General features: G+C 37.7%; 1 protein-coding gene across 1 annotated transcript; it reads left to right on the top strand.

Annotated features, from left to right (window-relative positions):
- Window positions 1-11,007: 11,007 nt before the first annotated feature.
- On the top strand, window positions 11,008-13,280 carry LOC137047634 (keratin, type I cytoskeletal 13-like). Its single transcript, XM_067425442.1, has 7 exons — window positions 11,008-11,570; window positions 11,865-11,947; window positions 12,035-12,191; window positions 12,279-12,440; window positions 12,528-12,653; window positions 12,738-12,958; window positions 13,058-13,280. Exons 1-7 carry the CDS (start codon window positions 11,067-11,069, stop codon window positions 13,188-13,190), a joined length of 1,386 nt encoding a protein of 461 aa, XP_067281543.1. The 5' UTR covers window positions 11,008-11,066; the 3' UTR covers window positions 13,191-13,280.
- The last annotated feature ends 502 nt before the right edge of the window (window positions 13,281-13,782 follow it).

Raw genomic sequence — 13,782 nt, forward strand, 5'->3', positions numbered from 1 at the left:
CACTGGAATCTTCTAGAAAGAAGCTCACACTGGCCTGAAGGCTGTGGTTACAGCATATCAAATATCTTGAATGCAAGCCAGCTGGAGCACAGATTTCCGTTGCAAAATTGTGCAATAAGGCATCTGCAACATATTTCAATGAGTTTTATAAATCAATGAAGAAGGAATTTATGGTATTCACCAAAAGAATTTTGCGTTTACACGAAAATGATGGACTAGAAATGGAAAAGTTTTTTCTTTGTACAAATGACAACTTTATCAAAACGATACCCCACTGATCTGCGGAAACGACTAAACATGCTGTATTACACACACCAGGGCATATGTTAGCAATGATATTTATATAAAACGTTAATTCTGAAGAATAAATTGTGCTTTTCTATATGTCAGTCAAAAGTGACCATGTCGGTCACAATGCATACATTTTTTAAATCAACCTTGTTGCTGATTTAAATTTCAAATGGGTCCAATGTGTTTCAGTCTGTGGTGACCCACGCATATGATCTGCTCTATGCTATCATGTCTTTAGACAGAAATAGTTACAAATCTTTTAATTAAAGTTAAAAACAAATTAAAATTTGTTTTTAATTAAAAACAAAACAATGCATTAACAGTTAATCAAGTGCAATAAATTATGTTCAATTAGTTTTATGCTCTAAAGTGTTTTGCTACATTACACATTATATACACTGTAAAAAAAATTAAACATTTTCTAGTGAATGATCACATCTAAATTTTTCTAAAATATAATAAAAATGTATATGTTTTTTTTACATTGTAGTAAGCTATGTGTATTTTAGATGAATAACATTTGTGTATACTTAATAATCATTAAAGCTGCAGTACGTGACTTTTTTTTGCTGGTTAAAAATTATCCAAAATCTATTTTTAAGGAAATACACAACAAACAAGTATTCAAAACTATCCCCTTTATCTTAGCCCCATTCACAATGGTAAGCTTTAGCCTGGATGCCAGCTGAACTCAGCCCCGGCCACAACATTTGAGCTCGGGCGGTTCGTTCTGGCCTTGCTCCATAGAGGAGTAATTATCCCTGAACAGAAACTGTTCAGACCAATGAGATCATCAGGGCGGGCTTTAGACGATGACGGACAGATGATCAACAGTAACGTAATCATCACGTCATCAAAGGGGCTTGGATTATAGTTGTTCAAATCCTAAACGGAGAGCTTGTTTGTATATGCATTCGCCTTGACTATTTCTCTCAGAAATGATGATCATGTTTGCAAGTAACTGTGTAGCCTTAAATTCTTTTTTTTTTACAACACCGGCAAAGATCGTTTATTCCAGCGTGTGGGCAGCAGGGTTGCCAAGTTTTTACAACAAAATGTGTTTGGGGGGTAAAATGTGTGTTATTTTGGCAAGGTTGCCTGCTAAAATTCGTATTCATAGGTCTATATATCACATAACAGTCGCTTCAACAAGCGGATATGGAAAACAACCTGCGGAAAAAAAACACGGACTTGACAACACAGTTGAGCTCTGTTGACATTTGACAACTAAAGTAATGTGTCACTCTGTTGCTCTGATTGGTTGTTGGTCTATCCAATTGATGTCTTACCTGATTCGGTTGAAACACGCCCCATAATCACAGCCCAATGGAGTAGTTTCAGACTCATATTCTGACTAGAGTTGAGTATGACCACGTCAGGCTAGGTAAGCTTCTAAAAATGTGTTATAATTTGAGTGGTACGGTGGATTTCCGTGGGAAATTCAAGCATGTCAAGCACGTCTATATACATAAAAAAAGAGTCCGGCTAGTAATAGTAACGCATTTAAGGAGCATGTATACCGCATGTTCTTCAGCAGATCATTTATAGCCTTTTCTCACAGTTGGAGTAATTAAATTAATCATTTTGATGGCTAGAATAATAATAATATGCAGTTAGATGTTATTCGAGCGATCGTTAGATTTAATCACCTTTGGTAGCGTGATTTATTGTAATGTTTTGTTCACAAATTCTTATTTAGGTTATACTCCAAGACGTAGAATCTGTGATTTAGAAGTACAGTATCCACACCGGTGCGGTGACTGACAGCCATACACAGTCAAAACATTAGATTTATCCACGCTGAGGTGCCGCTAACTCCACAAATAACTGCAGTTGCAGGTTTCACACAGAGATGGGGACATAGAGGCAAAACTTACAGACTGCAGCTTTAAAGGTCCCCTTCTTCGCGTGTTTTCGAAGCTTTGATTATGTTTACAGTGTGCAATATAACATGAGTTCATGTTTTGCGTGTAAAAATACACAGTATTTTTCACACAATTTACTTATCTGTACAGCGCTGTTTCCTCTGTCCTAAAAACGGCCTGATGATTTCCTTGTTCTATGAAGTCCCTCCTTCAGAAACACATAACGAGTTCTGATTGGGCCAGCGCTTCCCGTGTTGAGATTGGACAGCAGCTTAGCGCACTTTGCCCGGAAAGGTCCCTGCCTCTTACCATAACGGGGAGATGCAAGTGCTGAATGCGCGCTCTTCTCCACGTGGGAGAGCAACATGACCACGCCCCCTATTTTGCGTGTTCTTGTGGGCGGAGGGTTAGTCAACAAACGGTTCTAGTGACATCATTCCTGAAGGAAGTGCAGGGGTGTAGTCCAAACCGGCCGTTCGCTGTAGGCTTTGAAAGGGAACTTCTGTTAAATAAAATATCTCGCTTGGCACTGAACTTTGAGCTTTATAATTTTACAGGTATTATTTATGCTCTAACAACAACATTACACACTAACTAAAGTTTGAAAGATGGAATCGCGAAGAACGGGACCTTTAACTGACAGTTAGGGGAGACCTGATTTCAAGGGAAGACCCGATTTGTCATGATACTGCAAAATAGGCCTACACATTTTACAGAATTAAAATGTGTCTTTTACAGAGCAGACTTTTGCCAAACGTGCACGCCTATAGTATAGACTAAACACATAATACGCATGACATCACCGTTTTCACAGATTTGTGTTTTCATAGTTTACACAGAGAAGATAACGGTTTAGTTTTCAAAAACTTGCATTTTAAAACTGGTTTTCAAAAGATTGTGTTTTCAGGCCAGCCAAACACTTGTTGTGTAAAAAAACGACCAAAATGCATTAGTTTTCAGTTTTTCGTTAAAAACGGTTTTGTAAACAAAAAACCCTAAAAATTCCTTGCGTACAGACATTAACGATGTCAAAACGCCCCATTTGCATAGATCTGTGAAAACGACTAAAAACGCTGTATTATGCTGCTAGGCCAGTCGGTGTAAAAAAAAAAAAAAACCTATGCGCTTATAGAATATGATTGTGCATAACATTACGGTTTTCACAAATTTGCATGTTTGTAGTTTATACTGAGACAAATGTTTTCAGGCACAATTTTTGTGTAAATTAATGGTTAAATTGCATTAAAAAGTGTTCCCTTCTTAGTTGAAAAGGATGCCGTGTAAACGGACCCTAAAATGCTTTCTCACACAAGCTCCTTTGAAGTGTGTGTGACATGTAGTTACAAGAACCCACAGTTCTGTCTGAACAAGAGTTGCATTTAACCTACCTTATATTCAAATCACCACAATGCGACATGTACTCACAAAACTTAATAATCATCTACTGATTGATGTTGCCTCGGGGTAACAACCCTGCTTTCATATAAAATGTACCTTATTTATGTAAAATCTAAATAAAAAGTGAAGACAATTTTAATTATGTCATGCTGTTATGTTTTAGTATTCTGATATCAGCAATGTGTTTGATTCATTTTGTTCCATAGTTGCATGGTGGATTATGCAAGATCATGTACGCTTTTGGTTTTATCTCCATTTCACTAAGCTTTTGCTTGCACATTCCTCTGGTTCACTGCATTTTTTGTCTTTAGGTCTTCACATCAATTGTACTGTGACAAGGGCAGATTCTACAACCCTGAGATTAAACAGCACCTTATAGGGCAATATCCATGGGCTATCCCTTAAAGAACCAGAGCACATGTTAGAGGGGCCAAAAAGGTATTTCAATGCACAATATGCAAATAAGTTAACCCTTTTAAAAACAGTTGCATTCCCCTTTCCTGGCAACATCAGTGGAAAAAATCACATCTTTTATTCCACAGATCATTATAATTAAATGGAAGCCCAACAGTACGCAGTTGAATGGTTTATGGAGAAAAAATATTAGACACATGTGTGAGAAATTGGCTCTCGTCCGTCTGTTGGACTGCACTCGCAGAACGATTCCAACAACGGTCCTTAAAAGGGCAACTGACTACTGTAGACAAGCTGACACAGGCCCTAAGAATATTACTTCAGTATATTTTAGGATATCAGACTAATCTGGGGAGCATGTGGAAGGATTTTAATCTTATATTGAAATATAGTCTAAAGATGTCAGCATAGGTAAACATTACCAGAACTTTCAACTGCACACCTTTATATACGTGACACAAGCACAAAAAAGAAAATGTCAAAAACTTTAATCCTGTGCCTTTATCCATCACGTCTGGGAATCAGAGTCATAGTTCATAAAACCACATTAACCTGAAAAGCTTTGCTAAGCTTCTATTCAACCGCAAAAATATTTCACAAGAATATTTGTTGAGTGATTGATGGGAGGGCGTAGACGACCGATAGCAGTTTCTCTGCTGTCATGGCTGTGTTTACTTGCCAAACCCTGAGGGGGAAGGAATAAAAAGAATATGTCCCCTAGTCTCAGGGTGTTACCTAACCTGCGCTTCGAATCTATCCGACACACCCTCTGTCCTCAAAATGCTCACCTGATGTTTACAGGCCACATTCACAGCAAGAAACAGCAGGACAATGTCAGCATTGTCCTGCCCAAAGGATAATTGGCAACTATATAAATGCTTCCAATTGCACAGTTTGACATAAAGACGTGGAATATGCAGTAATTCACAAAGGTTTCCGCTTGCACAAACAAACACTTTGTTTCAACATAATGCCATTAAAGTAAACAAATGACTCAGTTATGATTCACAAGTTTCTTAAAGAATAAAAGAGTACTTTATGAACGAATGCCAAGAACGGACAGGTTCTCACGGGTGTCTTCCGATTTATATTTTATCTCGGATTCATTCTGCTCTGTGTATTCACCGCAATTGTACTCTTTGAATAGGCGTTCCAGCAATATCAGTTATCAGTAATGTTTTTGTAATGCAATTAAAGCCAATTCAGGTACAATAAAACTCATCTGGGAGATAACAAGGAACATTATTTCCAAAAGTGATGACTATTTGAATAATAAAGGTATCCTTAATTTTTAGCCCTTTTTTTCCAAACCGATTTGCAGCGGTTAGGCTAATCTTATAATTTCCTGTTTAATACCGCCACAAATAAGGTTATTTGCCTCCGAATGTTAATTTACAGTTCACAGCCTGGGTCATTATCAGTTTGCTTGTTATAGTAATCAAGCCTATGTAAAATATCAATACTCTCGAGGAGAAAAGACACATGCAGCGAGGGTTAAACTGTAGATTCAGGCTTGTACGCAGCAGTAATATGAGCCTCGATGGGTGGAGTGGGGTGGGGTTCGGGTGGTCCAATAAAACGGCAGCAAACTGAAACCTCTGTCTAAACAGCCTCTTTACTCTCATGCTTGAAGACCTACGTAATGGTTTACAGATGAACAGGTCTTTATACTTCACATTTAAAATCAAGCAATTCAGTGCTTTTCCCCTTAAAGTCCGACATCATAGGAAAAACAGAAGATTAAAAAAGTCTTCAGTCATAAAACATACTAAATCCTTGTTGCCCCGGCCACATTCTTACTAGCTTTTCGTGGAAGGCCCACTTTTGTCACAGCAACACACCCAAACCTTTTTTGTTTAATGATATGGTGCTTTATTGCAAGCACAAGTGTTAATGAACCTCTTGACAAGCATATAACTTCTCCCTTCAACACTGCCATAAATCTTTGAAAACCGCATAAAACTATCTCGCAATGTGGTCAGAAGGATCAGGTGAAAAGGCTAGATCTTCATTGGTTGGGGGCTAGCAGACGATTTACAGGTTTGTACAAGCCTTTGTTTGCACATTCCTCAAGATTATTTTCAGTACCTCATTGTTAAGACACATTGACACAAATGTTTCAACAAAGATTTTAGGCTTAAATGTACAAGAAAGTTTATATTTTAGTTACGGTGGCAGCACAAATTCCTTTAGACGTATTTGTCGCATTTAAATCACTTTTTAGCCTTTGATAGTCCTGATGTATATTGTATTTAAAGCGATAGTAAATTCTGTCATCATTTCCTCACGCTCATGTTGTTTTGAACATGTATGAGTTTCTTTGTTCTGTTGAACACAAAAGAGGATATGGTCCCCATTGACTTACTTTTTGGTTAGCAACATTCTTCAAAATATCTTCTTCTTCTAAAACCTATATAGATTTAGAACAACTTGAGCATAAGTAAATTATGAATTCAATTATAAAATCCCTTTAAGGCCCGTTAACATCAAAAACGATAACTAAGCACACACAAACGTTCTGTTTATAGACCAGTTGTGAGCAGACGTCAGAGTTACATCATTGGCAGCTGCGCACACAGAGTGGTGGCAGGAAAACTGTGGCAACAAGTGAAGGAAAATTGGCAAAATACACGGAAAAAGAGAAACAATGTCATGTTGTGCCGTTGGATGTGGTCTTAATATTTATAGAACGCTGCTGTCGAAGACGCGCTGTGAAAATAAATGCAGACATGGTTGCAATCCACAAACTGGTTCCTTCTGATTCCTTGGCTCAAGACAATGCACCCTATATGACGACATTTTCAGTTTTTACATTTTCCAACCAAATAACCTACTTTTTTTTTTAAACTCGGTTCATTAAAATCAAAAATTAAGTCCTTCAGACCATGCTGGAAAAAAGTTATTAAAAGCTTTTTGATAAACCCAACCGTTCCCAAATAGCATGCTAACAAATTTGAAGAACAGCATGTGTTTTTTAGACGAAACTAGTACAATCAGAAGCATGACCTGTGGCTACTTGCATCGCTTCGGCAAAGCATCACCTACTGGTCAGAAGATATGAAAAATGGCCTTTTTGCTCATAACTTCTGAATGGTTTGCTTAAAAATCATAAAACTCTCTTCTGCTTCAGTGCATAATACGTCAAAAGATACCTAATCCCATATTGGCCATTGCGGATGTCAGCCATTTTGAATTTTATCCTAAAATGCTGTATTTTAAGAACACATTAGTGATTAGTGTATTCTTACGAAACTCGGTATGTGCCACCAGGACCATGCCCTGAAGGTCCTCAAAAAGTTTAGAGACAGCGCCACCTTGTAGTCAAAAGTTATGAAATTTCCAAAAATGCTAATCACTTGATTCATGTTGCATATTTTATTGAAACTTGATAGAGGTCATGCCGAGAAAAATGTCACCAATTATGCCATATTTACCCGAACATGTTGTCAGCCATTTTGAATTTCTTTGAAAACCTACTTTTCCAAACTTTTTAGACCGTTGGTCTGATTTTTACCAAAATTGGCTCGGATTATCTTCAGCCAATGCCAGCGAAAAGTTATCAAAATTATAATGGTATTACTACACCATAATAATTTGATAACAGTGCCACCTATTGGTCAAAAGTGATAAGCAAGTTTATCATATTACAGTGATTGTATTTGTGATGTATTCATCTATTTTGACTAAAATAATCTAAAAACATCTTAAATTACTTATTATGGCTTCCATAGAGTGCTAGGACTACTGCAGAACAGTAATTTTCTGCCACCAGGTAGGCTCCGCCCACAATCAACACATCAGCAGCGTTTGCAAACACCCAAATTGGTTTATTATGCGTGCTACATTTTTGTCGTCTGCCGCTTCAAATGCTTAAGTTCGTTAAAGCAGGATGGATTCTGATTGGCTGTGAATGTTTTTATTGCTCATCAGCTGGATAAAATAGTTCTGAAAGTGATTCCATCGTTTCTCTGTGCCGTTATCGCTGTAGTTGTGGTGTGATCTGCTATTCTTTAATAGGCCCGTTCACACCAAGAATGATAACTAAAGAAAACTATTAGCATCCACACAACGGATGAAATCGTTCGGTTTATTCTAAGTTCTTGCTTGTCTGTCACTTTAAATGCTTGATTTCGTTATAGTTCGTCAGCTGGATAAAATAGCTCTGAAAGTGATTCCAGCAATGTTGTTTATCTGTACCGTTATCCTTATAGTTGTGGTGTGAACTCTGTTATTCTTTATTATTGAGAGTGATTTTAAGAACTATCTCTTTATCGTTAACTTTATCATAGTTATCGTCCTTTGTGTGAACGGGCCTTTAGTCTCTCAAATCATGAGGTCATTAAATGGATAATAACTAAATTAAAGTGATAAAATTTAGCATGCCACTCTGTATATCAGATCATGTCTTTATGTCTGCACATAGGTATTATAACATATTAGTCTATATAATACAAATATACCAAAAAAAGCTTAAATAACCCTTGTTTTAGACATTGATATACTGACAGTAAAACTGTCATGTATTCTGCTTGAAGCAAAGTTAATCACTTTTGCACCAAACAGTTGGAACACATTGCGCTTACAAAACTTTCCCTAAGTTATTTTTTATTTTCAATCATCAAAAGAACAAAAGAATTGCTCAAGATCATTTGGGCGGAGGGCACTGCTAACACAGTTTCCCTATAGGCTTATACTTGCGTATACTTGTCAAATCCTAAGGGTGAAAAATGAAAGAATTTGTCCCCCTGTTAGTCTCTAGATGTTACCTAACCTGCACAGCGCTTTGTATTGATCTGACACACCCTTTGTCCTCAAATGCTATATGGTTCAGACTCATTAAGGGAACAGCACAAAAGCACTGCAATAAAAATCTAAAAGCGGCAAAGAAAAACACATTGAAATGCATTCAAAATGCACGCTTTTGTTTGGAGGAAAAAAAGAAAAGAAATGCTGCAGAGATACAAACACAATTAATACAATAACATTTGCTACAAAACTGTTTCTTTGTCATTTGACTATGTGAGTCATATTAATTGCATTAGCTAAATGCAAATATGACTTACAAAGTGCAAATGATTACAATTTCACAGGTGTTTCTCCGGTGCATTTTGATTATTAGTAGCCTAGTAAATTATGCTTTCATAAATATTTAATGGTAAAGAACAACTACAAAGACACAAGCCCTATATTTACCATCTGCACATTACCGGCTTTGAATAATTCAGACAGGAACGGCACATAAAATAAAAAAAACTATTATTTTGTCCTTAATAGGAGCAGGTGCATCAGACCAAGCTTGTTATACTTCAGGCATTAGACTTTGTCACACTCCTCTATTTGTCTGTGTAAATTGTGCTTGACTACCATAAAACCATATATCACCAAATCTTTGACTTTTTCTCTGACACTTCCCTGTACATTATTGACACTAAGCGTAGAAAAATTCAGATGGAGAACCACCCTTTTTGACAGCAAAAAAAAAAGGCTGGTCATGTAACTGTTGAGTTCAGTGTAAGTTCATACTATATGTGAAGGGACACAACCTAAATGAAGCAAGCTTTACAGTAAGCAAGTCTATGTCAAATATAAATACTCCTGCAGCCAAGCCTGAAACTGTGGGTTCTTTTTTACAGTCTATGGTTCTGGCATACAAACTGAAATAATGTGAGCCAGAAGGGGGAAGTCATGCAGTCCAAGTAAAACAGTTCCAGACAAAGATCCATTTTCTTTTTTAGAGTTTTGTTTCAGAAATGCGTCAACACTTATGTCAAGCAAACATATGAAATATTAAACTTCTTCACACTTACGGCCTCTTCTACGTTTTTATGGTGAAAGGCGTTTCATATCCCACCTTTATTTCTTCAGTGTAAAACACTCCCTGCCATCAGCCGAAGCTTAATTATTAAAGGGCTTTCTTGTTTTCATATCAGGCCATCAGATTTACGGCCTTTAACGCTTACTAAATGTTATTTCCTTTTGTTCTGGTGGTTTATTATTTGTTTTTGTATTTTGTTCCTGTCACCATGGCAACAACATTAAGGCATATCTTCATGTTTTTCAGATTTAATAAGGATAATGGATAAAAGGATAAAGAATGATTTGATCCAAACAAAATGCATCACTTGAGATTTCGAATGCAAAGAGTTATATATACCTGTTAAATGCATTTTCTAATAAAATGATATGAATCGTTGTATTCTATATTCTTGTACTCACATGTGATAAAACATTTTATGATAAAAAGATATGAACCTCTACATTCTATATTCTTGTACGCATATGGGATAAAACCTATTTTCTAATAAAGAGATATGAACCGTTTTATATTCTTGCATGTAAATAACTGACGCAGTAACTGTGACTGTGCCAGAGCTTGTTCTTTGGGTGTGGCTCAGTATTGGCACCCTGAGGACAGAAACTCTCACTTTTCTTAGTTCTTGTATTTGGAGCACCGTTTTACCCTCAGGTTCAAAAGAAATTAAGGTAACTACAATGCTAATGTTGAATTTTGTGATTTTCTAAACAATCATGATATACTGTATTAAACATATAAAAATCAGATGCACTTCAGAAGGTATTGTTAAAATTGGATATATGTATTTTAGTCCGAGTTGATATAACGGTCCAGATGTGCATGTATATACACACTCCATATAGTCCATACATAGTATGTACTATAGACAATACATACATAAAATAATTTTCCTTGTAAATCCACTGCGTTTGAGTGCAGAAGAGGTTTTTTCACTAAACTACTAGACTAAGAACAGTGCAGTTCATATCATAAACATATGCATAGTATTTTGTCACTGATTTCACTATGGCAAAATGCCTTCCTATAAAATCCAACTGCAGCAAATAGGGGCTTGATTCAAACCATGCAGTTGGCTGAATGCTGTGTGACTGCGTGTGACCCTGTGTTTGATTTGGAGAGTGAGGCAATGGTTTCTCACTCCACCTCTTTGGCTAATCCACAACGCCCATCTTGATCGTTGCCTCCCTCTATTTCTAAATAAAAGAAGATTTTGTGGTCATCTTTTCCTCACTTCTCACACTCTCTTCAGTCAAAGAGCAGAACAGGAAGCCTCCTCTGCAACCATGTCTGTTTCATACGCACGCAGTTTTAAATCCTCTGGAGGATCCATGGCAGGAGGAGGATCTCACTTCTCCATGTCCGGTGGTGGTGGTGGTCGTATGTCTGGCATGCGTGCCCCCAGCATGCATGGGGGAGCTGGAGGATCTGGGACACGTATCTCAAGTTCCTCTGCTTCTCGTTCTTACTCTTCTGGAGGTGGTGGCGGCTATGGAGGTGGAGCTGGTTTTGGCAGTGGTTCTGGTTTTGGTGGTGGTGGAGCTGGTTTCGGTGGTGGAGCTGGTTTCGGTGGTGGTGGTTCTGATTCGTTTGACGTGTCTGCAAATGAGAAGGCCACCATGCAAAACCTCAATGACCGTCTGGCCACCTACCTGGAGAAGGTGCGCACCCTTGAGAAGGCCAATGCTGATCTTGAGCTGAAGATCCGCCAGTTCCTGGAGAGCAAGACGTCACCCACTGCACGTGACTACAGTGCCTATTATGCTACCATCAATGACCTCCAGAACAAAGTATGTGGTACTGTCAGAAGAAAAGAATTGAAACTGTTATTAGAAAATAAATAATATATAACTAATCTTTTGTTAACTAACCTGTATACTAATAATGTGCTAAAATAAAAATAAAAACATTGTGCAGTTTATGAGTAATTTTTGTACAAAATGACCAATTAAATCTTTGAGAACATTGATATTTTCAATATATTGATGGAGATTGTTGTAATGAAGATGAATATAAGAGATAAGACTAAGCTCAAATAATTCTCAAGAGATATCTAAATTTGTCAATATGTTTGTCCCCTGAAGATCCAGGATGCCACTCGTATTAACGGAGGCATCTACCTCAGCATTGACAATGCCAAGCTGGCTGCAGATGACTTCAGAGTCAAGTAAGTCCACGCATGTCTAAGAGAAAATCTGACTATCAACATCTCGAATGGGTCCAAGAGATTTACAATGATTACATTTCTCTGCAGATATGAGAATGAGCTGAGCATGAGGCAGTCTGTAGAGGCAGATATTGCTGGGCTGAGGAGGGTGCTGGATGAGCTGACAATGGCCAGATCTGATCTGGAGATGCAGATTGAGGGGCTGAGAGAAGAGCTGATCTTCCTCAAGAAGAACCACGAGGAGGTAAGTTGGCGATTGATTAACACTCTTGAATAAATCAGCTATTCGTCCATGAAGCAAATGCTCATTTGTTTGTTGTCGCATCTTTAGGAACTCTTGGCAGCACGTGCCCAGATGACCGGACAGGTCAACGTAGAAGTTGACGCAGCACCACAGGAAGACCTGGCTAAAGTCATGGCTGAAATCCGTGAGCACTACGAGGGAGTCGCTGCCAAAAACCGCAGAGAACTCGATGCCTGGTTCCAGACACAGGTAGAATCAGATTAGTTTATATTTGTCAAAACCAATTCAAAATCAAAGTTCTTATCTGACTGCTCTGCTACTGATTGTCTCTAATAGAGTGAATCCATCAACAAAGTTGTCGTTGAAAGTACAGAAAACCTTCAATCATCCAAATCAGAAATCACAGAGCTTAAACGCACACTCCAGGGTCTTGAAATCGAGCTGCAGTCACAACTCAGTATGGTAAGTAGGTGACCAGGTCAGTCTTAAAATTTGCAGTTCTGATACATCACATAGCCTTTAGAATAATGACTTTTTCCTCAACAGAAATCGTCATTGGAAGGCACTTTGCACGACACACAAAACCGCTACAGCTCTATGTTGTCTGGCTACCAAACGCAAGTGACCAACATGGAACAGCAACTGGTCAATCTTCGTGCCGATCTGGAGCGTCAAGGTCAAGAGTATAGGATGCTTCTGGACATCAAGGCCAGACTGGAGATGGAGATTGCAGAGTACAGAAGACTGCTGGATGGAGAGGCTTCTGGGTAAGAGACTAAAATACACATTCACACCCTGATTCTCAATAAATTATAGGAAGCTGAATGAGATTGAGAGTTTTTCCCCTGTTTTTCCTCCAATCACAGAAGCCAACAAACCGCACAGTCCTCAACCAAAACCTCAACATCAACTACACGCAAAGTGGTAACTATTGTAGAGGAGGTTCAGGATGGCAAAGTGATCTCCTCCACCCAGGCAGTGACTGAGAGCAAAAAGTGAGATCTCAAACAAGAACAACCAGCACAAGAACTCCTGAGATAAAGCAACCTAATTCAGAGTGATGAAAAACAATAAACTGGTCTAAATGTGCTTTTGTGTTTGAGTTTTATTTATGCTTAATTTCTACTTAATTATTTGAAGAAATCAGAAACATGTTTTGCCTTCTACAAAAACTTAATGTTGGGCAAGCTTTGTTGTTAAAAAAATATTAATACACATAATATACAGGCATACACTTCCATTAAAAAGTTTGGGGTTATTCAAAATGTTTAATACTTTCGTCACATTCTAGTTTAATGATGTTGAAGATATGAACAAATGATGAAATAGTAGTGTATTTATAAAAGATAAGAAAACTCAGGAAACTTACAAAGGTAAAACTAAATGAAACAGTCGAAAACAGAAGAAACAGAAGGAACTGAACAGAATACTGACAGATGTGATCAAATTAATGAGTACCCAAGGAACACTTACTAGAGAACTAAGACAGGCTAAACAGGAAGAGAAGACAGCGACAATGAAACCAAACTGAACATAAATGTTATAACTTTTATTCAGCTAGGATTCATTTATAATGGTTACAAATAAATAC

The sequence above is a fragment of the Pseudorasbora parva genome, chromosome 19 (genome assembly GCF_024679245.1).
Source record: "Pseudorasbora parva isolate DD20220531a chromosome 19, ASM2467924v1, whole genome shotgun sequence".
NCBI classification, from domain to species: Eukaryota; Metazoa; Chordata; class Actinopteri; order Cypriniformes; family Gobionidae; genus Pseudorasbora; species Pseudorasbora parva.